Raw genomic sequence first — 27,194 nt, 5'->3', positions numbered from 1 at the left:
TTATCCTGCTACTAAACAAAACATTATAACACTGAAATGCATGTTATGGATATGAAGCACTCAGGAATGTTTTGTTTAGTAGCAGGATACAAGTTTATACATTTAACAAAATCATTTATTATTGCACTTTTGATTTACTGTTGTAGTGAAATGCAGCAGGAATACTGCTTTGTGTTTGTGTTATTAGTGTTATCTGAACACTACAAAAGTAAACAAGTAAAGTGCAAGTAAAGTAAAGTGCAATACTACATGCCTCCCATTGACCCTTAATCAAACTGGCATGACATTCACCCTCGCCCCACAGTGGGTCAATAATGGTTATAATAATAATAATAATAATAATGGTCCCCTCTCTACACCTCTCCATCATCCCCCCCCCCTCTCTACACCTCTTCATCATCTCTCCCCCCCCTCTCTACACCTCTTCATCATCTCCTTCCCCCCCTCTACACCTCTTCATCATCTCCTCCCCCCCCCTGTCTTTAATTTACATTTACATTTACATTTAGTCATTTAGCTGACGCTTTTATCCAAAGCGACTTACAAGTTCTGTACGACAAGCCATCAGGAAGAGCACAACTCTATCAGCTGAGTAACAATGTTCATCAAAGTGTTGAGTGCTACAGTGTAGGTTAGTTTATTAGGACAAGTGCATGACAGTATGGTTAGTTAGGGTTAGATTTTTTTTTTTTTTTTTTAATTCAGATAATGGTTGAAGAAGTGAGTCTTTAGTCGACGGCGAAAGATTGGACGTGTTTCGGCTGTCCTAACTCATTAAAGACAAGGTCTTTAATGAGACACTTGTGGTCTCTCCATTTGGCGCACAATAGCAGGAATGTCAACTTCAATGTTTGTGCATGCAATCTGTATCAGATGAAATAATGTTTCATCCGACAGCCTGTTTCTCTCCTTTGACTTGATGTGCTTCATGTTTGAGAAATTGCTCTCACGTATGTATGTGCTCCCAAACATACTGGCCATAGAGAGGGCAAAGTCCCTGAGGAGTGGGAAGCGGGGCTCAGGTAGCAGTTTCCAAAACGAAATTCCCCTCTCATTTCTCTTTGCTTGAAAAAAAGGATCTGACTGTAGCTCGCACAGTTCAAGCTGCAACGGTGGGGGCTGCTCTGACACCGTAGCGGTGAGGGGGCCGGCAAACAGCGCTATCCGTGACTGCATGCCGTTGAAATCTTCAAACCGATCATTGAATTGCATTTGCAGTGTTTCAATGTCGCTCCTGTACTTTCCGACGGCTCAGCCATCGGATTTCTGTGTGTAGCTGCAAGTCGCCATAATCAGTGTCCATCTCTTCCAAAAAGGAGACAAACTTTCTATGGTTTAGTGACCTGTTGCCTCGACGAATTAGATTGGTAACCTTGGTAACCAAATCCATAACATGGCTGTATTCAAGCTTCTTGGCACAGAGAGCCTCCTATATCAGATAAAAAAAAATAAAAACGATTTAACGACTCTCGCATATAATTTGACTACACTCGACTCGCATTGGTCATTATAGTGACGCACAATAGATGGAAATTATGTTAGCGAACTTACCTGGTGTATAATGCAGTGCAGCATTGGACACTCAACGCCACTCTGCCTTAGAAGCCCGGCGAATCCATCGGTAACAACAGCCGACAGTTTATCAAAACCCCCATATTGCTGCACGGCACTTTCAACAGCGTTGAATATGTCCACACTAGGGCTGACCCCTATTAGTCAAATAGTCGACTAATCGATCGAAAGGAGTCATAGTTGACTGCCAACTCTTCTTAGTCGAATACAATACAAAAAAATAAAAAAATAAAAAAATAAAAAAATAAAAAAATAAAAAAAAATAAAAAAATAAAAAAATATTATAATTTTTTTTTTTTTTTTTTTTTTTTTTTTAATATTGGCCTGGGGCCGCATGGAACGTCGGTGAGGGCCGCATGCGGCCCGCGGGCCGCCAGTTGCCCCTCCCTGCCTTATGGCATCTGTAGGTAGGTCACCTGGGGGTCACGTCAATGATCTGATGATGACTTAAGCTGCAATTCGAATGACTATTTTAAAATAGTGGAGATAACCTTTTGAGGAGTTGTCAGTGCAAGCGGTTTTAACTATTGTACTTATTCACTGGCTCAGTGCTCTGTAAATTGCTTTATCAAGAAACCTCATCCAAACCAGCCACAGAAACTCTTGGGCAGCAGTAGGCATCATTTCCTTCCTCCTGTTGATCACTGTAGGCCTATGTGTTCATTTTGGAGTGTTCTGGTTGTAAAGGGGTTGGGTATAGGGAGCAGGGAGTCACATCACATGTTTTATAATACTGACTGAAAGATATTCCTAAAAATTTCGAATTTGGGATGGTGTCAAACAGCTACCTCTAGGCAAAAGCATTTTTTTGTTTTGGTCTGACGTGTGGGTTGGAGTTGGGATAAGGGATTAAGAATTGCTATAGACAGCCACAACTCAGGCTCTACCAAAAGAGGTCTGGAGAAATTCACAGTATAATAAGTTACTATATATATTATATTATATTCCACACCAATAAAAGAGAATAATATCATGAATACTTTAGCTAGAACCTCCCCCCCCCCCCCAAATATTATGCCACTAGCCAATCAAAGTTTTGCAACAAGGAATAAGAGCCTTGATTTAGCATTTTTGCAAATATGTTGCACAGTCCTTCATCTGCCGTCCAGTGTTTGTTAAATGTGGAGTCCCAGATATTTTATTGGAGAACACAATTTTCACTAAGGAGGTTAATATGAACTACTGGGAGCTTCACTTATTTTCTTTGCAAATAAACTAGTTTGATATGCTGTTTGAGATGTAAACATGGGTGTGGGGAGGGAGCACAGGCGTAATCAACTAGATTACGTAGTTAACAATGAAATAATATAGTTCTTCAGTCTTCAGAGGTTCTTTAATCATACTTTAGTAACTTTCTGGTGCTCTATCGAACCTTTGGTAACTTGTGATGCTATAGAATCGTTTTTTTTGGGGGGAAATGGTTTTAGTTGCACTAACATGGACTTAAACAAATGTATCCATTACAGCCAAAGAGACACTTCTTGGTGTTATATAGTAACTCTTGTTGTGTCTGAAACTGACCTGCACCCACCTTCTCATAGCTCTCCGCCTTGACGTGCTGCTGCTGGCGGAGCTGCTTGGCCACCGACTTGGGCAGCATCTGGTGGAGGAGATCCTCGGCCAGCTGTCTCTGGCGCTTCAGGTCCTCTGTCTTCTCTCTCAGACTGCGGGCATAGTTCTGGATCCACTCTGTCATCTGCTTGAAGGACAGCAACACCACGGGGTAGATGAGGCAAGCCATGGCCAGCAGGCAGATCCTCATGCTCAGGGCCGAGAACACCACCCGAGAGGCCAGCTGGAGGGCCGGCACCGCCTGGGCGAGCAGGCACTCCTGGGTGTTTCTCAGGGCCTGGATGCCTGCGGTGGAGCCAGATAGGACGTCTGCACCCGCCCCAGAGATCTGCCAGGGAGCCGAGTCTAGAATAGGTGTGTGTTTGAGACGGCGGGTGGAGTTGTCTATATTCTCCACCCAGCAGTTATGCAGGCTTTCAGACATGACCTTGGCGAAGCCCAAGTGACCGAGTGTGTAAGTCCACTTGTACTGAAAGTCAGTTTGAGTTTCTAAGTGAGGGATGTGACTCAGCTGGAAGTTGAGCTCTATGAAGGTTTCTAGAAGTATCGTGGACAGCACATCTTTCCAGGCTGAATATTGTTTTACCTTAATTATAATCTCTTCTATTGTTGTCCCCCAGGTGTCCAAAAGCCTCAGGATGGTCAAGGAGAAAACGGAGACTGTGGCGTTTTTGTTCATGTCGTCCATTTCCCAAGTTGCATTAAGAAATTCTGTAGAATTTCCCTTCATCCTCTTGCAAAAGTCTGCCAATTCGAGACTGCAAGAGAGCCCCTGGCTGTTCTTGTGACCCCTCATGTCAGCGCAAACACGACTAAACACAGGTAAAATTACTGCCGATAAACTCGTTTCATACATCTCGTCATCGTTATCCGTGTCTTTTATCCACAGACTTCTTATCTTCTGAAGTTCGCTGACAAGTTGCAGAATAGCTATTGTCCTACATGAGGTCAGCTGGTCGTATGCAGCCTCTGTTGCACGCAACAGGTCGATGTTGGCGCTCAGGTCAACGGATACAGAGCCAAGCAAGGCGAGGAAAGAGAGAAAACAAGCTGTCAAAATGCGACGAACTGTGCGACTACTGCCAGAGAAGGGAATTATGGAACACCTGCAAAAGATGGATTTTAAATTAGAGCTTAAAAGATGCAGATAACATTCAGCCACTAGATCTTGCACTATAGCACCATGCATGTCGTTTATCCAATCAGTTGATTCCACGTGGGGAAATGGTAAGTAGGGAGGGAATACATGCACATGACATGTAAACAACATTCATTTTGGACCGCAAACGTTTCTTCAATTATAAATGCATGAATCAATATTTTTTTGGGTGGGGATACAATATTTTTATTCCGCACCTTTAAAAGCTCTGTGGATGTTTTTTTTAACAACTCAACATACAATTTTATCTATAGCACCTTTAATTTAATGTTCCCAACCATTATTGAAAATATTTGTACATTGATGAAGCCAATTTATTTAGGCAAATTGTTATTTTGTTAGCTAGTATAGGCTATGTTATGGTAGACCCGTTATATATACGTAATTATAATTTATATTAAATTAATAGCCTTCATTCCTCAGTCTAAACCATGTCGAAAGTTCTACGTTTGGCAAATTCTGCACTAGGCTTTATAATAGTCAATTATCAAATAACTCAGGTTAGCACATGTTAGATGTACTGAACTGTGCATGGGAACCCAAATGTTATACGCCTGTTAATCATATTTAGGCTATTCTCTCGAAACCTGAAGGAATGGTACAAATGACTGATAATCGTAAACATCGCGTAGACTGATAAACAACTGCTAATGGATCCAAACTCAATTACGCACCTGCAGAAATCACACTCGCCGTCTGCCTCCTCGTGCGCTTTGGGGGCGACTCGTCTCTTTTTGTGCCTCTTGCTCTGAATTTTGGTGAATGTCCCTTTCAGAGAAGCAGAGGAGAGGGTTCCAGATGCAAAACATTCCTTTTTCATGTACTCCAGCGATGACATGAGACTCTTTTCTTGTTAAGATCTCAGGAGCCTCTTTTCAACATGACACCACAAAAGAGCCTAATTAAAAAAAAAAAAAGCTTGTGCTCGTGCCCGTATAGCGAATAATCTCATTGCATCTAATGAGATGCGACCACTGACGTGGTTTGGATAATGATGCCTTTAATTAACATCAAACTCAACAAAAAATTCTTATAATTGTAAGAATAGCCTATAATAGCATATTTTGTAAGACAAACAGGCAGAAATATGACTCGTCTTTGAGTTTGTATTATTTCTGCTGAGGTCGATAGCCAGTGGTCTATATGGTATACGTCTACAGCCGACTAAAGTCATAAATATGAAATAAATAAATACTGACAGTGTAATATTGTATAAACCACAGAGGCTAAAAGCATACCTTTTCTTTGAGATAGTGATGTAGGGTCTTTATGTCTATAGACAGACGAATATACCTTTGAATTTCTAATTGATTTAGGGTCAATCACAGCCTTCTTTATACTCAATATAGGCTACTGTTTTTAAATGGTATCTATAGGCTAAACAAAAAGAGGATAGCCTAATATAAACCAAATGATTTAAATAGAAAATAAAATATTTAGAATACAAACTTAACAACATTGTTATTCTTTTTCGTATGGGCTAAAGCCAATAACCTACAGGTATACAAATAAATTGGACAAATGATCAGACAGCATACTTTAATTTAACATATTTACATTATATTCTTATACTGCATCCTCTTTTACCCGATTTAAGTCAAGTTGAACATGTTTTGCTCCAAGCTCACATTATCATAAAACATTCAAGTACAATCATATCCGACTGTAGGTGTAATCAGAATAAATTAACTTCTTAATTAAAGGCACACTCAGTAGTTAACAAACACAAAAATAATCAACTGGATAAAGCCCTTAAAAAGCCATATTAACAAAACCAAAATAGGATACACTAGTGGGTATTCGGTAAGCACAGGGGGGGGGGGGGGGGGGGGGCATGTAGCTACATTACACTTCACAAAAAAGATGAAAATTCCATAGTCACTCTTAAAAACAATGCATCATTTGCACAACATCCATGTGAGGACTCACATCTTAGCCAACAGTATTTCAACCCAGCGCTGAGATGTCAGTTTGCCTATACTATGAATAGATTGAATTCACACATCAGGCTATGTTTAACTGGAATTCTGTAGCTATAGGGAACAGTTTGGACCAAAGTGTATTCCTGCCACCTATTGCATTAGCAAACATTGCAACAGGGAATACACTTTTAAAATGTTATTGTTATCAGCCGTCTATACCCTGGTTGTAAATGGATTGTTTGCAGCTGGGTGGATATAGTGCAGCTGCTAAGTCTTAGGTAGTGAAGTATTTTGTCATAATTTGGCTCCGATCTCTAGCACATTGGATTTGAATCAAAGTGCAGGCTTCCAGCTTTAGTTTGAGGGTACATATCAGGTGAGCTGTGTAGGAAGTGCTGCCCTTTTCTTTTTACATATAGTCCCTCCCTTTTAGGAAAGTAATTAACTAAACTAACATAAACTTAAACAAAAGTGTTATATTTAATATTTGGTTGCTAATCATTTGCAGTCAACGAGTCATTTGTGACATTATTCATCATTTCATATTAAATATGACAAGTTTATGTTCATTTATCTTTCGGTCTCCTAAAATGGGAGGCGTGTATAAAAGGTCTACAATTCTTACATGGTTCACCATATATGCATGTAAAAACTCTCAAATTAAAGCTGAACGTCTGACCTTTAACCTCATCATCATTGTTCCATTTGAAATCCAATGTGCTGGAGTACAGAGACAAAACAACAAAACATGTTTCACTGTCCTATAGAGACCTATCGACTGCACTGTATAAACAATATCAACAACACCTTAAGCCTGCTGATTAATTACGCAAAACAAGAAAAAACAATTCAGATGATTTTCAAGACAGCTTAATGGTGACATTTTCCTCAAGAAACACATGTTCCAACCTAATTCTTTTTTTATATAAATAAGAAACCAGGGGCACCGGGGGAAAACATGCAGGACAAGAAAACAAATCATATGAGATTATCAACAGCATTAGTAGAAAATACTGCTATGAAACATCAGTTTAGCAAACGCAATGCTAAAACAATGCCAGTACATGGGCATGGTTGGTTGAAAAAAAAGTAATTGGTTTAATGAGATAATTTTACATAAATTTCAAGATAGCTGTGCCCCAAATTATCTAATCAAACACTGCTAACAAAGTATTCCATGGACAATTTAAGGACAAATGTAGAAACTACCGGTATTAATAGTTGATGAAGAGAAGTAATCACCTAAAGTAAAAATCTAAACGCCAAAGTATTCCTTTAAGTCTACAAAGCAGAAAGGGAATTGGCCCCGTTCAAGTATAAAAATCTGGTCATTTTGACAAAGCAGCACATTGGCTCCTAAACTGAATCTGGGAGGAAAGCAAAGAAATAGGAGCATGTTCTGAGGAACTACCGTAAATGAAAAAGCCTACAATTATTTCAATTTTCAAGGAAGCATGAACTTATCTTTACATGCATAGTGCTGTGCTACTATGATGGTCCATACGACATAAGTCCATAAGACTGGTGAATATGGAAGAACATACTCAATTAAGAAAAGGACACTTTTGATATTCGTTACAAATTCAACAAAAAAATCTGTTATACCTGTAATACCCCCCCTTACCCCCCAATTCCTTCCAGTTGGCTGGAAATGTAAATAAAATGACTCCTTTCAGTCATGGTCAAACTTGCACCTGGAGAGCGCCTGCATTGTGAGTTGAGTTGTACCTTCTCTAGACCCATAGTGTGGATGGAGCTCCTTCAAACAGTAGGGCCATCCTGCATAATAATGAATAGAAGCAAAGGTGAGCACTGACCTGAGGGAGGGAGGGGTGGTAGGGGATGGGGCAGTTATACTGCAGGGGTAGTAGAGGGTAGGGTTGGGGTAGTTATACTGCAGGGGTGGTAGAGTGTAGGGGTTGGGATAGGTATACTGCAGGGGTAGTAGAGTAGTATACTGAAGGGGTGGTAGAGGGTAGGGTTGGGGTAGTTATACTGCAGGGGTGGTAGAGTGTAGGGGTTGGGATAGGTATACTGCAGGGGTAGTAGAGTAGTATACTGAAGGGGTGGTAGAGGGTAGGGTTGGGGTAGTTATACTGCAGGGGTGGTAGAGAGTAGGGGTAGTTGTACTGCAGGGGTGGTAGAGGGCAGGGTTGGTAGATGGTATAGGTTGGGGTATACTGCCCAATCACTGTGGCATTTCATCCCATGCTTTCAAAGCTCAGACAACGAGCCAATCCAGTGAAAAACAGCACTCTTTATTGCCCCCATGCAGCGTCCCCCGTGCTACTTTTGCACCTGGTGTCATGGCTGCCTTCCTAAGGAGTAGCGTCCTCGTTTATCTTGGTCACCTGCTGAAGTGAAGAGGGGGAGGTTAGAGGTTAGACCAGGAGAAAGCGGAATGGGATAGCTGCAGCTGTTGTGGTAGTGATTAATTATCATAGACAGACCAACTCCAAAATGACCCTGAAAACCCTTTCAGATGCTTCCATAGCGGGGGGGTGTGACGATTCTCCTGATCATGGATCAAATGTAAACTAAAAGTACGTAACATGTCTTTCAGTACTCACGTTGTTTATGGTAAATCTCAAAATCCAGGACTCATTTGATTTATCAATTGTTTATGTTTCAATCAAATAATTTAAAGGGACACATCAACATTATGGGAAATGTGCGTACCGTCTTCTCCAGAGTCAGACAAGAAGATAGATACGAATTACCTCTCTGTGTGTTCTGTAGAAAGCTATCCGGCTGCATCTTACAAATTAATGGATGCGGATACGGACCACTACCATATATTTGTGCTAAGCTAGGCTAGGCTTGCAGCCGGATAGCTTTCTACTGAACACAGAGAGAGGAACATGGTATCTATCTTCTTGTCTGACTCTGGAGAAGACAGTAAGCACATTTCCCATAATGTTGGCATGCCCCTTTAATGGTAATTTCCTATTCAGAATTGTTACAACCTTATTCTATAGATTCCAAAAAGTAAGTGCTTAACACAGTGAAGCTAATACAAGAAATTTAAATGAATAATCTACAGTGGCTCGGAACGGGGCAAAGGGTCAATTCAGAATTGGCTGACACTAGCTTGTGAGGCGGTGCACAGAATTACCTATGTTAGGTTGAAGAGCAGTAAAGAGGCAAAGCCATCCTGTATATTTGTTGTTAATTTAATCAAGAGTGAATCAATATAAAAAACACCATCAGAAACACAGAGGAACAGCAAAACAAGAAAAGAAAAGAAGAAACGGGCAAAGTCAGTCAGCAGCAGTCCAAGCTCAGTGGAAACCAACACCAGCAGACATGTGCATCCCCAACAGCAGCCTGCAGCTCCCCAGCACCCCTCAGCTTTGCAATGAAAACAGAAGCCTTTTTTTTTTTTTTTTTTTTTTTTACATGAAAATAGACAGAAAGCAAAAAGGTTTTGCACATTCTGGGAACGTTAATACCACCTTACTTACTAGGTTACTTGCAGTTTAAGTTCCTCATTTACAGTTTTTTGCAAGGTGTCAAACCACACGATTCTTCATTTCACGTACAGTATCAGTCTAACGAGGTACTTCACAAAAAAAACAATGCTGTTTAGTGTTTGGCCAATATTGAATTTCTGATATCGTCCCACCTACACTTTTCATTATATTGGCATTATATCAACCATCGGCCGGCCTGTTCTCAAAATATCTGTACCGTATCGGCCATTGAAAAACCCATATCAGTTGGCCGCTAATTTATTATGCTCTAAATCGCAATCTCACACATATCCCAAAACATTTTTGCACACATTCGTTTAATTTGACAATTTTGTAATTGATGAGTTTTAATTTGTCCTCCAGTGATTTCATCGGAGGACACTGGATCCTTATGTTATGTTAATTACAGCTCAAAGAAATTATGTGAATAAAGAAAATAGCATTAGGGATAGGGATTGCTATTTTTTCATCCACATCATTCCAATGAGCTGTAATTAACAAGGATCCAGTGTCCTCCGATGACATCACCAGAGGACAAATAAAATTCATCATTCTCTGAACAACTATCAACCTAAGTTAAATGATTGTGCGCAAAATAGTTTACAGTGATGTTACCGGTATGTGCATTGATTTTCAGTGAAGTGCCCCTTTAATGAAAGTGAAGTCATGGTTTGACAGAACAGAACTAAACAGAACAAGGGATGCTGTTATAAGGTGGCATGAACGTCCAGTGAAGCGAACAGGAGAAACATATAGCAGGTGTAACTACACGCTAATGACAACACCCTTAACCATGGATTGTGCGATACTTGGGCACCAGTAAACATTGAACTTAATGTCAACTGAACTATGATGAAAAACACAACATCGCCTGCCTAATTATTAGGAGGCGCAAGCTTACTGGAGGGGGAGGGGGGGTATATTGGATTTTTTTTTATAAAGATCAACGCACTGTATACTTCACATTCCCAAATACACAAAGTGCAATGAAAGTAGACGGATTGGTAAAAAGAAAAAAAGAAAAACATCATAGCTTCGTGACTCTGCTTCCAAAGACATTCAACAGGATTGGACCGCGCTCTGGAACACTTCCTACCAACACGACACAGTACCGTATGAATCCAGCTCATTGGCCATGGTGGTCATTACCAGTCTCACCGCTGTTAGTTGGATTATGATCGCCTGTTGTTTTTCCTACCAAGATGCCTGCGATGGTGATGTAATGGAATACTATGGACACTTCTCTACTGGTGCTATCAAGGGAAAGACGGAATTCTTCATTCTTCAAAGTCAAGAACAACGCGGTTACTTGCATAATAATGTAGCTAAATGAGAATTTGCTTCCAAATAGCCTTTCTTATTGATTCCTCTCGCGCGCGCGAGCGAGCGAGCGAGCGCACACACACACACACACACACACACACACACACACACACACACACACACACACACACACACACACACACACACACACACACACACACACACACACACACACACACACACACACACACACACACACACACACACACATGATAGAAGCAAATCGCTGAATCGTCTTGTTGGACAGGAAGAAAAGGTCAAGGGGTGCACTGCAATTAAAGCCAACCCACTCTGAACAAAATCCAAACATAATGGAGGGAAGGGGGAGGACAAAAGTACACACAACAAGGAAAGCAGACAAAATGAAAACTGAGAAATCAACACACCAGAAGAAGACCGAGAGAGAAAGGGGAGGAGAAATCTTTGCCACCACACAAAAGTCCAAAATCAAAAGCACAGAAAGTCAGTTTGCAGTTGTATTTTCTCTCTCTCTCTGCTGTGTGCTGTGTTTATACCTTGCTCCTGAAGAGGGGCTTGGCGCCGGGGCCGCAGTACTCGTTGTAGATGAGTTTGAAGAGGAAGAGGTGGAAGAGGGTGATGAGCGATGCCACGCTGAACCAGAACAGGAAGGGCAGGCCGGGGTACCTGTTCGCCATGTGCTCCTCGTGGGCCAGGATGGCCTTCAGGTGTAGCGTGTGGCGCAGGTCCTGCAGGTGGCGCAGGTCCGTGGAGATGTAGAGGAGTGGCGTGATGGGCTGTGTCACCATCACGGGGAAGGTGTGACCCTTGACCTCCGAGGTCAGCTCCACGGGCTCGTTGAGGCAGCCGGCCTCGCAGGCGAACAGCTGCACCGCCTTCTCCTGCGGCTTCACTGACACGTGGAGGAATGGCTTCCCGTCGGCGTCCAGCAACACGGCCAGGTTGATCAGATCCTTGTTGTAATGGATTCCCCGGAGCGCGTAGCTGTTGTGCAGGACGTCCGGGTCGGCCTGGAACTGGAGGTGGTTCTCGGTGAACTGCAGGCCGCCGAAGCTGAGTGTCATGCCCTGCATCACGCCATGGGCCCCGGCTGCCACCAGGACCTTGCAGCCTCTCTTCTGCAGAGTCAGGGTCCACAGGGTGACCAGCTGGAGGATCTGGGCGGTGCTGCTGATGCGCTCGGGCCACAGGTTCTCTGCGTGCATGGTGGCGTGGCCGCTGAAGCAGTGGTCAGCGTAGTTGAGGCTGGACTCCAGACGGGCCTGCTCCTCGCTGCCCAGCCTCCGGTCCAGCAGGGGCGCCATGGAGGAGGAGAGGATGTAGTAGAGGGTGGTGTTCACCGTATGGCTGGAGGGAGTGTGGGAGTCGGTTATCTTCCTCATCTCCACACCTAGAGGAAAAAGGAGAAAGCTGATGACGAAGATGTAAATCAAGTCTCCAACTCCCTCTGTGATATTTTAATTTACAGTATTTACCCTGCCTTTACAGTATTCCCACTGCATTTACAGTATTTACCTGTAAAATTACTGACCACTAGCTGCTAGCTGGTCTGTATCCGCTTGCATTCATTTGTGCTAAGCGGATACAGACCACTGGCCTAGAGTAAAACTCTCTTGCAGCCAGATAGATTTCTACTAGATAGATTTAGCCGGATAGCCTGTTTAAATATGTGTGTGGATGTGGATTCAAGCCTTCATTTAATACTTCATTAACCTGACTGAGGTACCTGTGTTTAAACTTTGAAGGAACACACCAACATTATGGGAAATGTGCTTACCATCTTCTCCAGAGTTAGACAAGAAGATAGATACCAATTTCCTCTTTGCGTTCAGTAGAAAGCTATCTGGCTGCAAGAGAGTTTTACTCTAGGCCAGTGATCCGTATCCGCTTCCATTAATTTGTGCTAAGATACAGTAGCTTGCAGCCAGATGGGTTTCTAATGAACACACAGAGAGGAAATTGGTATATTCTAGGGATGCTCGATATTGGCTTTTTTACCAATACCGATATAGTCCAACTCTTAATTTCCGATACTGATATCAACCGATACCGATATATGCAGGGTTCCCCCCCCCCCAAAAAATGGAATAATTTCAGGTAATTAACATTACATATCTCTTGTTGTGGAATTAACACAACATTATGCATACTTTTGACAATAAATAAAATCAGAATTTGTTCTTACTTGCTTGCCTGGGTAAATAAAGGTTATAGAAATGTAAAAATCTTTTTATTTTTTTTTTCTTTGAAAGATTTTAATGCTGATATCGGCCGATAATATCGGTAGGCCGATAATATCGGACATCCCTAGTATATTCCCATCATTTTGGCATGTAAAGGTCCCGTGTTTTGCTATCCCTTTCACTATTTGTTACATAATTCCTGTGAGTCTATGGAACACATCTGTAAGTTTATTTTTTATTCATTGTTTTGTATTTCTAATCAAGTACTCTAAAGCAGCATTTTTCCACTTCAAGATTTCAAGCTATTTTGGGCTGGGCTCCGCCCATAAGCACTTTGAGTGACAGTCACCCACAGTCTGCACTGGCAGACAGAGATTGAGGGGGATACTAATTAATTTTGCCGCGGGGGGGGGGGGCATAATCCCACGGGACAATGCATTGGTAACTGGTTTCAAATGACAATATATACCCCTGTGAATATTATTGCACGGATCGGAATATGGGCGAGCGCGTGGGAGCGTGCGCATTTGCGCAATGATATTTTGCAGCAGGTTGACAGTGAGTGCTCCCGACTGCGTGTGTGTGTTTCCCCACGCGTGCGCGGTCGGGAGTGTGTGTGTAAATGCTCCGTGTCCCTCTCTCTCTATCTCTCTCTCGCTCGTTCTCTGCTCTCTCTGTCGGCACTCACGCCACGTCAGGGCTCTACAGTGCGACCAAATTGCTCGCATATGCCCCTAAAAATATTTGTATGCGAACCGTAAAAATCAATTACGCGCACGCTGTGCGAATACAGATTATAGCCTCTCTCGTCTTTTTTTTCCTCCGCTGCGAGATCGTTAAAAAACTACAAGTCCCACATTGCACTCAAGCCAACGGTCCAATCACAGTAGAGTGAAGTGACTGGTTTCATGGGAAATAAAGCAAATGACCAATCGGAAGCTCTCATTTTGCTTGTTTACTTCCTGAAACTCCGCGATCAGGGCTCTCGTTTTCCGAGACACCAACTTATTATAGTCTCTCTCTTACCAATAGCAATAGATTTTAGAACACCTAGATTTATCGATAGCAATAGTAATATAACGTTAACACTTTGATTGCCTAAGGCTAAATTCATGATATACCATAGGTTGCCAGCTCTATTTGTCTATGTAGAAGTTCCCCTTCTTTGCAGGGCTATAACTTTTTAAATTCTATTGCTAAATTGCCATTATTATTGTGGGGCGGCGTGGCTCAGGGGTAGAGCGGGTCGTCCAATGATCGAAGGGTTGGTGGTTCGAATCCCGCTCAAGCCCATGTCCATCCCACTGCCGTTGTGTCCTTGGGCAAGACACTTAACCTACTTGCCTCGTATGAATGTGTATACATGTGAATGAATGTTGGTGGTGGTCGGAGGGGCCGTAGGCGTTGATTATTCGCCACGCTTCCGTGAGTCTGCCTCAGGGCAGCTCTGGCTGCAATTGTAGCTTACCACCACCGGTATGACTGTGTATGAACGAATAATGGACTCTGTGAAGCGCTCTGGGTGTCATGAAGAGCGCTATATAAATCCAAGTCATTATTATTATTATTATTAGGGCCCATTCAATGTCCTATATGTATTGTTCAGGGTGTATGAACGTTAAACTTTTTCATTCACATATTCATACTAAAATATGATCTAAAGTATAAGTATGTTTTCATCTCTTTCTGCAGCTTTCTCCAGAACGTGATTTATAGCCCCAAATGCATTATATTGATGATCAAATACAGTTTGATAACAATCAGCGCGATATAAAAAAAATCCAACTGGACGGACTTCTGGAAGTTACTACACGTAATCTGATGTTGACCGGATGGCCGAGGGGGCGTTTATAATTCCGTGGGCAGCGTTATACCATTCATCTAATGTGGGTCAAATGTTCATCATAGCAGTTAGTATCGTACACATTGAAAAATAACGCTGAATCTTACCGTATCTTCCTCGCGCCGTTGGGCGATGAGCGTGGAACAGACATTTTCCTATTATGGGATATAGAAATATCCGGTCCATTTCCAGGTTGTATAATAATATATACGTCCAAATCATGTTGTTTTTTCGAGTTATTTGCAGCGATCGATGTTCACTGTGTGAAGACTGAGTCTCTCTAACATTAGCGAGTGCCCGGACCACATATGGAGTGAGTCCTGCCGGGTTAAAGGTAACATCTGTTTTTTCGATCTGCCGATCGGCCACCAGATGGCGGTCTTGAACCGCTAGAGGATTGAGAGGAGATCACACTTGTGTCTCAGGGCCCCGGAAAGGAAATATGATTCCGATCACAGATTTTTGAAATATTGATATCAAAGACGAGTAACGGCGTCTTCGGCAACTTGAGCATGGCGGGGAAGGATGCCTAAAAGCGTCTTCCGGCAGTTAAAGTGTTAATGCAACAAAACGAATGCCTTGCTTTGTTAATCATAACGTTGATGCAGTAGCGTATGTCGGTGTGTTGGCTGTAACGGACATGACAATAACATAACGTGTACACATTAAAATTGCGATAATCTATTCTAACATTTTCAAATCGATGCAGTTGAATTTCCCCCTTAGGATCGATGCATTGTTACACCCCTACACCAAAGTCACTGGCCCACTGTGTATCTGTGTGTATAATAACTTGGCTAGCGTTATCAACAGCAGAGGTGGGCAATGGGTCCAGCTGCAGCGCCGGAGTGCAAGCGATGTGATGTAATTGGCAGACTCGACTGTCAATCAATGGTCTACCTAACCTGACACGCAAACTCAAACAATGTTTCTGTACTGGAGGTGTGATTGATTGATTGATTGATTGATTGAAAACTTTATTAACAGATTGCAGAATGGGTACAATACAGTACAGCTCAATACACACAATTGTTAAGGGGATGCAGACCAGAGAAAGACTTTCGTCTTGTTTACATCAGGGTCCCCCATTTCAATTAATCAGGAAAGTGTACAGTAGGAAAGTGTACAGTATTTCAATAGGCAACCCTGAAAGGATTATTTTTCTAGAAGAGTAACACAGCCAAAACATAAGCATTGTATGCATAAAAGGGGCTAAAGTTAAGTGACTGAACCTTTTGTAGCAGTAGTTTGATTTGATAGTTTCTTTGATAGGGACAGGCAGCACATGTTAATGAACATCAAGTACCAAATACAAAATGTAAACATGCAGGGTTGTAGCAGGAGCTAATTTACACACAGCACAGTACAAATATACATTTATTTTTGAAAAAAAAATAAACTGTTACTTGAAATATTTTCACTGTGCTCCTAAATATTTTTGGGTGCTCCTAAATTTCTTTGTGTGCTCCTAAATTTTTTCATTTAGGAGCACCTGTGCCCCTAGTGAAAAAGGTTAGCGTAGAGCCCTGCACGTCAACCCGTTTGAGGAACTGTCAGTATTTCCACTCTCTCTGTTGTTGAGCGAATGGTTGAGTGTGGCTACAACCATAGAGGGGGCGTTAATTCTACAACCATAGAGGGGGCGTTAGTTATGCAGATGAGAATTCTTGGACGTCACAGGTAGGGGTGGACGGTATGGTCTAAAATTTATATCACGGTATAATTTGAAGCATAGACGGTAACGGTATATATCACGGTATCAGTGTTTCCGTTAGAATAATTTTTTTGCCTGATAGGCAGGCTATATAAAGAATGACATCCTCAAGGCATGTAGATTTATAATATTTTAACTTAAAACTAGGCTACTTTTGCGTATAAAGTCATTATATTCCAAATAAAATAAGTCCCGAGTCCGTGCTGCTCCCATTGCAAACAGCGGGCTGGATGCTGGATTTTGCTAGAAGCATATGTAGCTGCAGAGCCGCAGAGCCAGCGGCGCTTTCAGGTCTGGTCACAGCTTTCAGCCGTTGGGTGGGGGGGGGGGGGCGCTGTTGAGCGGGCCTGTGACCAGACCTGAAAGCGCCGCTGGCTCTGCGGCTCTGCAGCTACATATGCTTCTAGCAAAATCCAGCATCCAGCCCGCTGTTTGCAATGGGAGCAGCACGGACTCGGGACAGCACGGACCCGCTGCAGCCGTCGTTATCATAACACTACACGCATATCATAATGTTTACAGCAAACTGTAGTTGATCACCAGGTATGTTTTATTAACGTAGAATAATTCATATAAGAAAAACGATAGGGACATCTCTTACCTTTCTCCACTGGTTAAAAATGCCAGGAACTGAAATTGAAACTTGCTGTGCGCCGCGGTGATATGTGTTTATTATGAAATGACAATTGCGTGTTGACACGCCCACTGCGCGAAGCCTCCTAAATAACTTTTTCCAGTTTGCACATATCTATTATCTATGACTAATTCTATCTATTTTTAGGGGCAAATGCGATTGAAATAGTCGCGCTGTGGTTACATGACGGCATTGCTATTTTAGAGCTGCCCTACCGGTTACACGGTAGGCCTGTCACGATAACACATTTTGCTGGGCGATTAATTGTCCCAGAAAATATTGCGATAAGCGATATTATTGCGGTTTTGAGAGATTTTTTTTTTGAGAAATGTATTTCCCAAAAGTTTTCAATTAACCTTTTTATTTATTTTTTACTAATATAATAATAGCATAATAATGCAAGGAAACCGTTTCAAAGTGCAATAAACCTTTATTTAACATTGGAAGATATTTTAAATAAAATAATGCTCAGTTTGATTGTTTATTATAAAACAAACTGAAACTGGAAACAAGCCCTCTGTCTGGCTTTTTGTATCATCCTTTTAACATGTACATTTATTATTAATGTACCTTGCGGTACCATGTACAAAATGTTAATAAAGTATGAGGAAAAAACTGTGGAAACGTAATAAATAAAAAGGCAGTGAAACAATAATCAAATAAACACCAAAATATATACTATCTCTATTGGAATGGAGACTTCAGCACAGGATAAACTAGGGATGGGCAAAAATAATCCAGATCGATTGATCACATGATGTACTCGAGTATTCGTGGAGGAAAACGCTGTACAAAATAAACATCTTTTCCGGTGTTTTAGACTTTTATTTTGAAACCCACCCACCGGTCCGGAGCGGAAGTATTGTTGTTATTATCCTAGCAGAACGTATTGAGCGGACAACTTGTCTCGTCCGGTTCTGTGTTTTTGAGCTAATGATAAAACAAATGTTGAGATTGTTGGTGAACAACTAACTTTAGGTTAGTTTTAACGTTAGCTACTAACGTTAGATGCAGCTACTACAGGCAATCAACGATGAGGAGGAAGTGCCAAAGCCGTATATAATAGAATAGTAGCCCTGTGGTGCGTAGGCACGACTCGAAACTACCTGTTATAATAAATTAATTCATGTCTAACTTGTCCCCGTGTCCAGTCCTTTGATTAGCCCCACCCGTTCATTGTAAACAATGATGCATGTAATTGTATTAACGTTATTCTATGTTGTAGCTAGCTATGCTATACGTTGTATTTCGTTTGTTAGCTATTTAGCTAATGTTGTTAGCATCAACGCTAGATCTTTAATCTTTATTTAGCAGTCCAGTTTCTCCGGGCAGTAGCGAGTAACTACTTGGGTCTAAAAATAGCTACACTACAAAGAACACTACTTGGTTAAAAGGAGCAACACTATTGAGAAATGTAGTTAAGCTATGTGGCGTTGCTAGTGCCCCACGGAGCTCCCGTGCTGTACTCTGTAGTAAGGCCAGCGGCCCCCCACACGGAGAGTGACTGACAAGGGGTACTGGTTCCGCCTCATTAAAACAAACGCGCAAATGGCAATTAATCGCGCCCGCCAAAATCATTGCATTCATTTTAATTATTGCGCCGATTAATCAATTTATTGCTTATTGCGGCAGGCCTATTACACGGTATAGTCAAAATCCATACCGTAGAGCAAATTAATACCGTTTATACCTTATACCGTTTATACCGTCCACCCCTAGTCACAGGTATGCGAAATTCAGAATAGCTTAGTTCAGTGAGGGAGGATCTCATGAACTCGAGACTGGACTGATGAGCCAAAATGAGAATTAGAGACACAGACCCCATTGATACAACCCCACATTGCTAGAAAACAATGCTAAACACTGGAAAAGGCCATTTATAAGACACAGGACCTTTAACACTTTCAATGCCGGAGCTCGTGCACGATTTAGTGCTTCCGTGCCGCCACCCACTTCAATGATAGAGCTCTCATATTTGCAAATGCATAAACTATGTCTTAAATTATGTGTCTAATCTGGCCGTCGCTTATCAATGACTTGTTTGCAGTCAACATTGTCGAAACTGATTCTTTTTTTAATCGGTTCATTTCCGTTTTATACCATTTTGAAAAACGCTTGTTTTTTTTAAGTTTCAGGAAAATATAAAGATTCTGTGATAATCGCCCTTTACTGGAATATTCTGGAATACACAAAAACCGACCATTTTTCGGCCTATTTATGAATAGTTTTCAAATAAACGCTAGATTATCGATAGTATATGTGTACTTATACACGCTATAGAAGCGAGCTGAAAAATCGATTCTCTAATTTCCTGATCAGCACACACACACACATAGGGCACACGTTTATATCTCTGTGAAAAAAGATCTGATTATCCTAAGACTGGTCAAATAGATTCCTTACCTCTAGGGATGCCCCGATCGATCGGCCACCGATCGTTATCAGCCGATAATCAGTATAAATATGCGATCGGTGATAATGCTTTATTTTCGCCGATCGTCAAAACCGATCACACCGGGAGCTGCACACAGTGCTGCGCGTCTGCTCTCGAGTCCAGCCCCTCCCGCACGCATGTAAACACGGGGTCTAGTCTAGTCTATTGGGACGGGACCTCCATGAGCTAATGTTAGCTACTGTTACAAAATGACCCAGTCAACTATTCACTTTTAGTTTAATACATGATGAGGCATTGTCTAACCGAACGGTATCTAGCCGGCTAGCTACTGATGTATGCTCCAGCAATAGTCTAGTAGAGACGTGTATGATAGCTCTGTTAGCTCAAGTTAGCGCAAGTTAGTTCACTGTTCAAAACGAAATGTCCCATTGAACTAAAATATACTAAATATTAACGTTATATATCCGGCTAGCAGTAGCTACAGATAGCTCCTGATATCAATGTCTTATAACACTGATTCGACGCGTATTCGAGCTGAGGGCATGTTGAATGTGATATGACCACAGTAACGTTATACCAATAGGGTCCAGCTGCAGCTCCGGAGAATCCTGGCCGTAGCTCGAGGCTACTCGAGTATAGGGTCCAGCTGCAGCTCCGGAGAATCCTGGCCGTAGCTGGAGGCTACTCAAGTACACACAGACAGTGGAGCTTGTTGCGTGGTGGCGATGTCTCGCAGATAATACAAGTACAAGTCTAATTATATAATATATATATTTTATAAAAAAGAAATTATATAAAATAATTTTTACATTTTTTTTAATCAAAAACGATCGGTATCGGATCGGTATCGGCCGATATGGCTCACGACGATCGGTGATCGGTATCGGTGGCAAAAAACGTGATCGGGGCATCCCTACTTACCTCAGATCAGATGTTCTCCAAAAAGATTATTCCAATTCCTGATCGCCATTCCAAATATCGATCGCGTTTATTGATCCAACGCTGGCAATGAACGTCGGCATGAACAAACGATATATTTCGTCGTTGGCATTGAAAGTGTTAAAGGGGAACTATCTTATAAATGGCCTTTTTGAGTGTTTAGCATTGTTTCCTAGCTATGTGAACTTATATTAATATGATCTATGTCTCAAAATTCTCATATTGGTGCATTCTTCCAATTCTCCTCTCACAATATTCACCCTCACTGAACTGAGTCGTTTGAAAATGTGCCTATATGTGATGTCATATAGTCACTGCTGCATGTTAATGTTCAGGCGAACACGACGCTCAGCAGGCCCGGCGCAGTGGTTTAGGAGCCCAGGCTCAAAACAGCTCGAAATCTTGAGGTAGAAAAATGCTGTTTTTGAGGACTTGATTAGAAATACAAAACAATGAATAAAAAAATATATATATATTACAGAGGTGTTCCATAGACTCACAGGAATTGTGTAAAAGTGCCCAAATAGTGAAAGAAATAGTAAAATAGTTCCCCTTTAACACATTGGCGACCGCTGGGACCCGTCTAATATAGTGGTTGAGGACCAGGTTTTGTAAACAGACCTGTGTCTTTTTGTACAGCTAAATCTATACTTTATAGCAGTGGTGCCCAACCAGTCGATCGCGATCGACAGGTAGATCGCGGGCTGATTTCAAGTAGATTTTGATTATTTAAAAAAAAACATTTTTGCAAAATCAACTCTGCCTCTCCTTGTTAACTACAACAAGCAATGCTGTTTGTTATTTAAGATGAGGTCGGACTCGGCACTGACAGATTTGTGTTCATTATGCTGCTTTTATAAAGCCTCAAATGACGGCTTACAATATACAATTTTGGCTGGTAGCTCTCGGCTAGGTGGTAAATTAAAAAGTAGATCTTGGTTCAAAAAAGGTTAGGCACCCCTGCTTTATAGTATTGCTATCTGTCCATTCTCATTGTCAATTGAGTTCATAAACCGTCCCTTCAAAATGGCCTAAAGAAAAAAAAAATGCATCAATAGGTCGTCATTTTATAGCGCCGTGAATATAAGGATTATAGCGGATTTTGTCTCGTATATTTTCTGGGAGGCTAGATAAATGGCTAATAGCTGCTAACGTTATATCCAACGGCATTTCCGTTTTACAGATGCTAAAAAAATAACTGAAACTGCATATGATCGAGACTGTCCCAAAGCATGTATGCATGAAAGGGGGGGGGGGGGCGTCGTTTATTATTATTGATTACCAATAGCAGTGTTCGTCTAACTAGCCACATAGGCCGTTCGCCTGGTTGGCTATCAGAACGGTGTCCGATGGGGCTGTAATTTACGTGAAGGGGATCTTACCGTGGGCGGGCCTGATCCCCCCAAGCATTTCCCCGTTATCGATCGTCATCTGGTAGATCGATATGTCCATTGGCTGATGATAAAAACCCTATTACATGGTGAAATCTGCTATCCGAAACGCAATCCAAGATACCAGGCTGTAGATCCACAATCATGCTACTGGAATATACATTGAAGGAAAGAAAACGAGTCTGCTTCCTTCTGCCACAGGGCATACTGCAGTGGAGCCAGGGTTAGAAATTAACATTTTTTTTCAAGGGCTTTTTTTGCCCCCCTTAATTGATTTTCGGGGGCTTTTTTTTGTATTTCGGGGGCACTGCATTTTTATGATAAACGGTAGGGGTAGGGGTGGGACGATACATCGATCCAGATCGATACATCGATGTAATTATCAACGATCGAATCGGATCGATGCGATGTAATAAGATCGATTCATATCGATACTCTTATTTTGAAAATCCTGTGGCGAGTCTCATAACTGATTGTGTTAAATGGGCATATGATATCATCTCATATCGATCGCAGGCACCTGAATCTAATCGTATCGTATTGTATCGTGAGAGACTTTGTGATATCGGCAAATATCGTATCGTTGTCCAAAGAATCGATATCGTATCGTATCATGATGAAACTGGTGATTCCCACCCCTAGGTAGGGGTGGGACGGTTCACAAAATGGGACGGTTTGGTTCGTATCACGATTTTGGTGTCACGGTTTTCAGTTCGATATATGTTAATTTTTATTAAAAAAAAATTTAACACTCAAATCTAAACATGCTTCTCATTTATTAAAAATAAAATAAAAGGTTTACAGTGTTTACAGCCTTAAATAATGTTTGGCACACAAAGACCGAACTGACTGAAAAATATAGGCTACATTTGTCAAAGTATTAACTTAGTGCAAACAAACAATATGCTCAGCCAGCACTAGACTTTCCTTTCTTTAATATAAACACACAAAAACAATGTCAACCATGTTTAAATTCCCTGATCGTCAGTTCTTAATGGAAAGATTCGTTTTCTGCTTGAAATTATTATGTTTCCGTCTACATTTATTTAGACTAACATTATTTAAATATTGAGTGCAACTGTGGTGGATTACGTAATTCGGTGAGTTGGAACTATCTATGGGTTGGCGCCGGGTCCCCACGGACATTTTAGCGTCACGGAACACCAGCCCAGACAATGTTATCAGCTCCGGTAACGTTAGGAGGAGACGTTCTAACATCAACATGCAGTGGAAAAGCGGCAATAGTCCCGGTTGGAGTTAGTAAAACACAGTTGTATGTTAGCCTTCTTGGATGTTGAATAAACGCCTATCATTGTCTTTAAACACCCCGCCTCTCAGACTCCCATTTCCTCCTCTGCTACAGTAGCTAGTAGCTACGGTGACATTTCATTGACTACAGTATTAGCTTGCGGGCTGCGTCGGGCTACCATAGTTAAAACGTGCGTTGTGTTTACAAACTCCTAACGCTATGGCAAGATGTGTGTAGGCATATGTAATGTTAATGGCTATGTTTTTAAAGTCGTAATGAAGATTGATTTATATTGTGCGTGCCATTTTTACACAAACTGACTAGCACCTGGCAGCTGGCTGCTGCTGCCTGCAGCCAGTGCAGAACACCGGCTCCGCCAAATGAATTTTTTTTATTTGCGCGTCATCTGAACCGTACTCCCACAGACGCTCCATTACCGGATAAATATATATATATAATTAGTCAACTGTCGGGGGCATTAAGTGCCCTCCTTAACTGATTTTCAAGGGCATTTTGTCCATTTTCAAGGGCATTATGCCCCAAGCCCCCGTTAATTTCGAACCCTGAGTGGAGCGATGGCGCCCCTAAGAGGATCTGGCCGGTATTGCACACTCTCGAACTCACAGAATAGGGTAGATCTGCAGTGCCGGTCAGCGACCTTGAACCGGTTATTAAAATGGAATAAAAGCAATAACAACTTGACACGGCTATATACGTGATTCTGTCCACAACGCATGGATTCGAAGCAGGTATAAACTCGTGGTCGGGCGGCAATGTGTTAGGAGAACAACACTCAACATGTGATATGACACATGTTTCTGATAAACTATCACTATCACCCTCCAGCTAACTATCACACACCTCTATTGCTGAGGAGAGTGCAATTAAAGATGAGGGCTGGTGCTCTATATTGGACTAGGCAATCGTTCTATATTATTGTTTATCATCTCTCAGTGGGATCATACTGTGATGAAATTATAAAATTGTGTAGTACAATCGTGTTGTTTTCTTGTTTCTCAGAAAATTTTACATGAAATATTTGAAGGAACATAATTTGTATTTTATCTAGCAACGTACCGATTGATTCCAAAACAAGATTGCATCAGTCAAACCACAGTGATAAGTATTTTGTGATTTCCTGTGTGCTCTTGTTGGCGCCAGCTATGCTGGCTACAATTCCAACCAATGTGAGTCACAGAATGTCCTCAAAAGTAGCCTAATTTGTCCTTTTTCTTCTCTCTTTTTACTCTGAAATTACTTCTGTTGCACGGCCGGGTTGAATTACACCCAGAAAGCTGCAGCCAACGTGACGTTACTAGAGTAGATTTTAGGTGGAATCAATCTGTAGGATGACAGATGATAGAAAAATAGGGTTTACATATAGTAGTAGGCATTTTATTTCACAGTAAGTTAAAGAACGACCCTACGGGCACCATTGATGAGCCAAATTGATGCTTGTGACTTTGGAATAGTGTCCGTCTAAATATCAAAACAATATCTCCAAAGCCACTGTTGGGGCTAGTGTTTGATTCCTAAATCAATAAGAAAATTGTTATTGCCCAGATGACTGCCTGGCAGCTGGAGAATGAACTGGACCTCAAACGGGTTAACTCTTTCATTAAAATATATATATATATTCTGGGCTGCTTGACTGTGTGTACCTTACCTAACCTAACCCAAGGATAAATGGGGAAACACTGGTGCTCATCAAAAACGAAGGCCAAAGGTTCATATGACCTTTGTCAACTAACCAGAGATGAAGAGGTCCATCCAGGCTTGCTGGTGATCCACCACAAGGTCATCCACGTTTGTCCTCAGCAGCTCCCCAAGCTCCTTCTTGGCTCCGTCTCGCAGCCTGGTGAAGGTCTCCTCCAGCTTGGAGGACTCGATGGGCTCGGAGGTCCACACCACGGACAGGACGTTGTCGGCGTACTCCGACTTGGCCGACACCTGGATCCGGCTGGCGAGCTTCTTGGTGGCCACCACCACCAGGACGATGCGGTTTTTTTCCACCAGCACCCTGCCGGAGGAGAGCACAAACTCCTTGTCCTCCACCTTCTCCACGCTGGAGGAGAACTTGCTGCCGAATGAGGGCGCTTCGGATGAGACCTCCAGCGTGGTGGTCCTGTCGGAGGGGTTATTGATGTGGATCCGCTGCAGGTAGACGTTAGGCCGGCTGCGGTGGGCCATGAACTCCTCCCTGATGGTGACGCAGTCCCGTGCCAACTGTGAGGTGGCTGGCAGAATGCAGCGGACCGAAAGCACTGCCCCCTTGCGGAACCACAGCATGGTAGCCTGGGCCTCTGCTCGCTTCCCAGGAAGGTGTACACCCACTACTGGCGAATAGTCGGTCTGGTGCACCGGAGCCGAGCCTGGCTGGGAGGATGCGGCTACCCACAGTCTGTTAGAGTCAATGTCAACCAGGATATGGCCGTTACCTGATACAAAAGGTGTGTCTACACTCTCCTGAGGTGTGCTGTAGATGCCCTCTCCTCTTTCCACAAGAGACTTCCACCTGTGGATTTCAGTCTGGAGACACTGGCCGGCTACTCCACCCGACTTTGCTGAGCCACTGAAAAACCTCAAGCTGCTATCTGCTCCCAGGTACCAGTAGAAGATGAGGAAGAGCAAGAGTCCAATGAGAAGTCTTCTCGCCCAGATGCTTGACAGCAAGCCCGGCAGACCCTTTAGTCTCTGCTGAAGCCACATTGTGTTATGTTATTTCAGAGGATGAAAGCAGAGCACTTTCCAACAATTCCCTCAGTATCAAAAAAATGTGCAGGTGGTGTTAACGTTACCTAGCTAACGTTAGCTGGCATATCACACAACTCGCTCGTTATCAAAACAATCAAGTGGTTCATTGACGTCGGGTGGAACAAGTTGGCTTAGCTTAGTGGCTAGGTTAGCTAGCTTAGCGACGTGAAGCGAATCAGTCGAAACTTTGCATTTCTTTCTCACATCGTGTATATTGTCACGTGGTTAATTGCGTGCACACGGTGGTCATTGACTCATCGTCTCTCGCGGTTGTCACGTCTCATGTCCTCTCGGTGTATTTGAGCTCTTCGGAACAACCAGTTGTTTGCAAACAACTCATCACTCGCTGCTGAAACACTTCTGGGGGTTTACCAACACTGACGTAAAGTGTCGCGGGATGCCAGAAATGTCGTGACGACACCAAGTATTTTTTACGACACTGCAATGATGCTACAAAGTCGTGTATTTATTGAAAACTGTCTTCGTTACAAACAGAGCAAAACTATTTGTCACAATGTTCCGTGTCATCATCATCAGTGTGTCTATCATGCTAAACGATAATACATGTTTTTATCTGAACATATAAGCTATACCTCACCATATACCTCTTATAATAAGATATACCTCACCATTTTTGTACCAGATGTACATACTTACCGTATAGAGGTATACTGAACAATTGTTGTTTACACTTGTGTTTACTTGACTTCTTGACTTTCAATTTTTTTGTTTTACTTATTTATACTATATTATTATTATCTAGCACACTCAGGAGCGAAACAGAAAGAAACATTTCATGCAAAGTATTCTGTATTTCTGTATGACAAATAATAAAGAAACTTGAACTTGAAACTTGATATATGAGCAAAAGTAAACAATGTACACAATGTGCAGATGAGGGTATATATTGTAAAAAGGGTAGGCATATAAACGTATAGGCTTCTTTTTACACAGTTTCGGTCATTCTAATATTGTTTTCTTTCTATTTTGATACCTTTGTGGAAGAAAATACTCATTATTATTTATATGTAGCTATACCTTGTGTAAAGAAAAAGTCAATTCCTGATGAATTGAAAATGGGGGACCCTGATG

General features: G+C 42.0%; 1 protein-coding gene across 2 annotated transcripts; it reads right to left on the bottom strand.

The window, feature by feature from the left end:
- Window positions 1–5,825: 5,825 nt before the first annotated feature.
- Window positions 5,826–26,455, bottom strand: kiaa2013 (KIAA2013 ortholog). 2 transcript variants are annotated; one of them, XM_084333854.1, is made up of 3 exons: window positions 25,100–26,455; window positions 11,537–12,390; window positions 5,826–8,579 (listed from the first exon to the last, which is right to left on the bottom strand). In XM_084333854.1, the coding sequence occupies exons 1-3, from the start codon at window positions 26,055–26,057 to the stop codon at window positions 8,544–8,546; spliced, it is 1,848 nt and encodes a 615-aa protein (XP_084189980.1). In that variant the 5' UTR covers window positions 26,058–26,455; the 3' UTR covers window positions 5,826–8,543. The 2 variants fall into 2 exon arrangements, with proteins under 2 accessions (XP_084189980.1, XP_084189981.1); XM_084333855.1 differs by having other exon boundaries at window positions 5,826–8,576.
- Between the last annotated feature and the right edge of the window lie 739 nt (window positions 26,456–27,194).

This window comes from Notolepis coatsorum, assembly GCF_963971535.1.
Source record: "Notolepis coatsorum genome assembly, chromosome: 17".
NCBI lineage: Eukaryota > Metazoa > Chordata > Actinopteri > Aulopiformes > Paralepididae > Notolepis > Notolepis coatsorum.
The sequence above is the reverse complement of the archived record's forward strand: the minus strand, read 5'-3'. Positions and strand labels throughout refer to the sequence as shown.

Bases quoted from the DNA above. Each gene is read 5' to 3' on its own strand.
- kiaa2013 (XM_084333854.1), bottom strand. From the start codon at position 26,057: ATGTGGCTTCAGCAGAGACTAAAGGGTCTGCCGGGCTTGCTGTCAAGC. The intron at 12,391-25,099 runs GTTAGTTGACAA...TTTTTCCTCTAG, and splicing joins GATGGACCTCTTCATCTCTG to GTGTGGAGATGAGGAAGATA. The intron at 8,580-11,536 runs GTATAAACACAG...TCTTCACTTCAG, and splicing joins AGCCCCTCTTCAGGAGCAAG to CAGGTGACCAAGATAAACGA.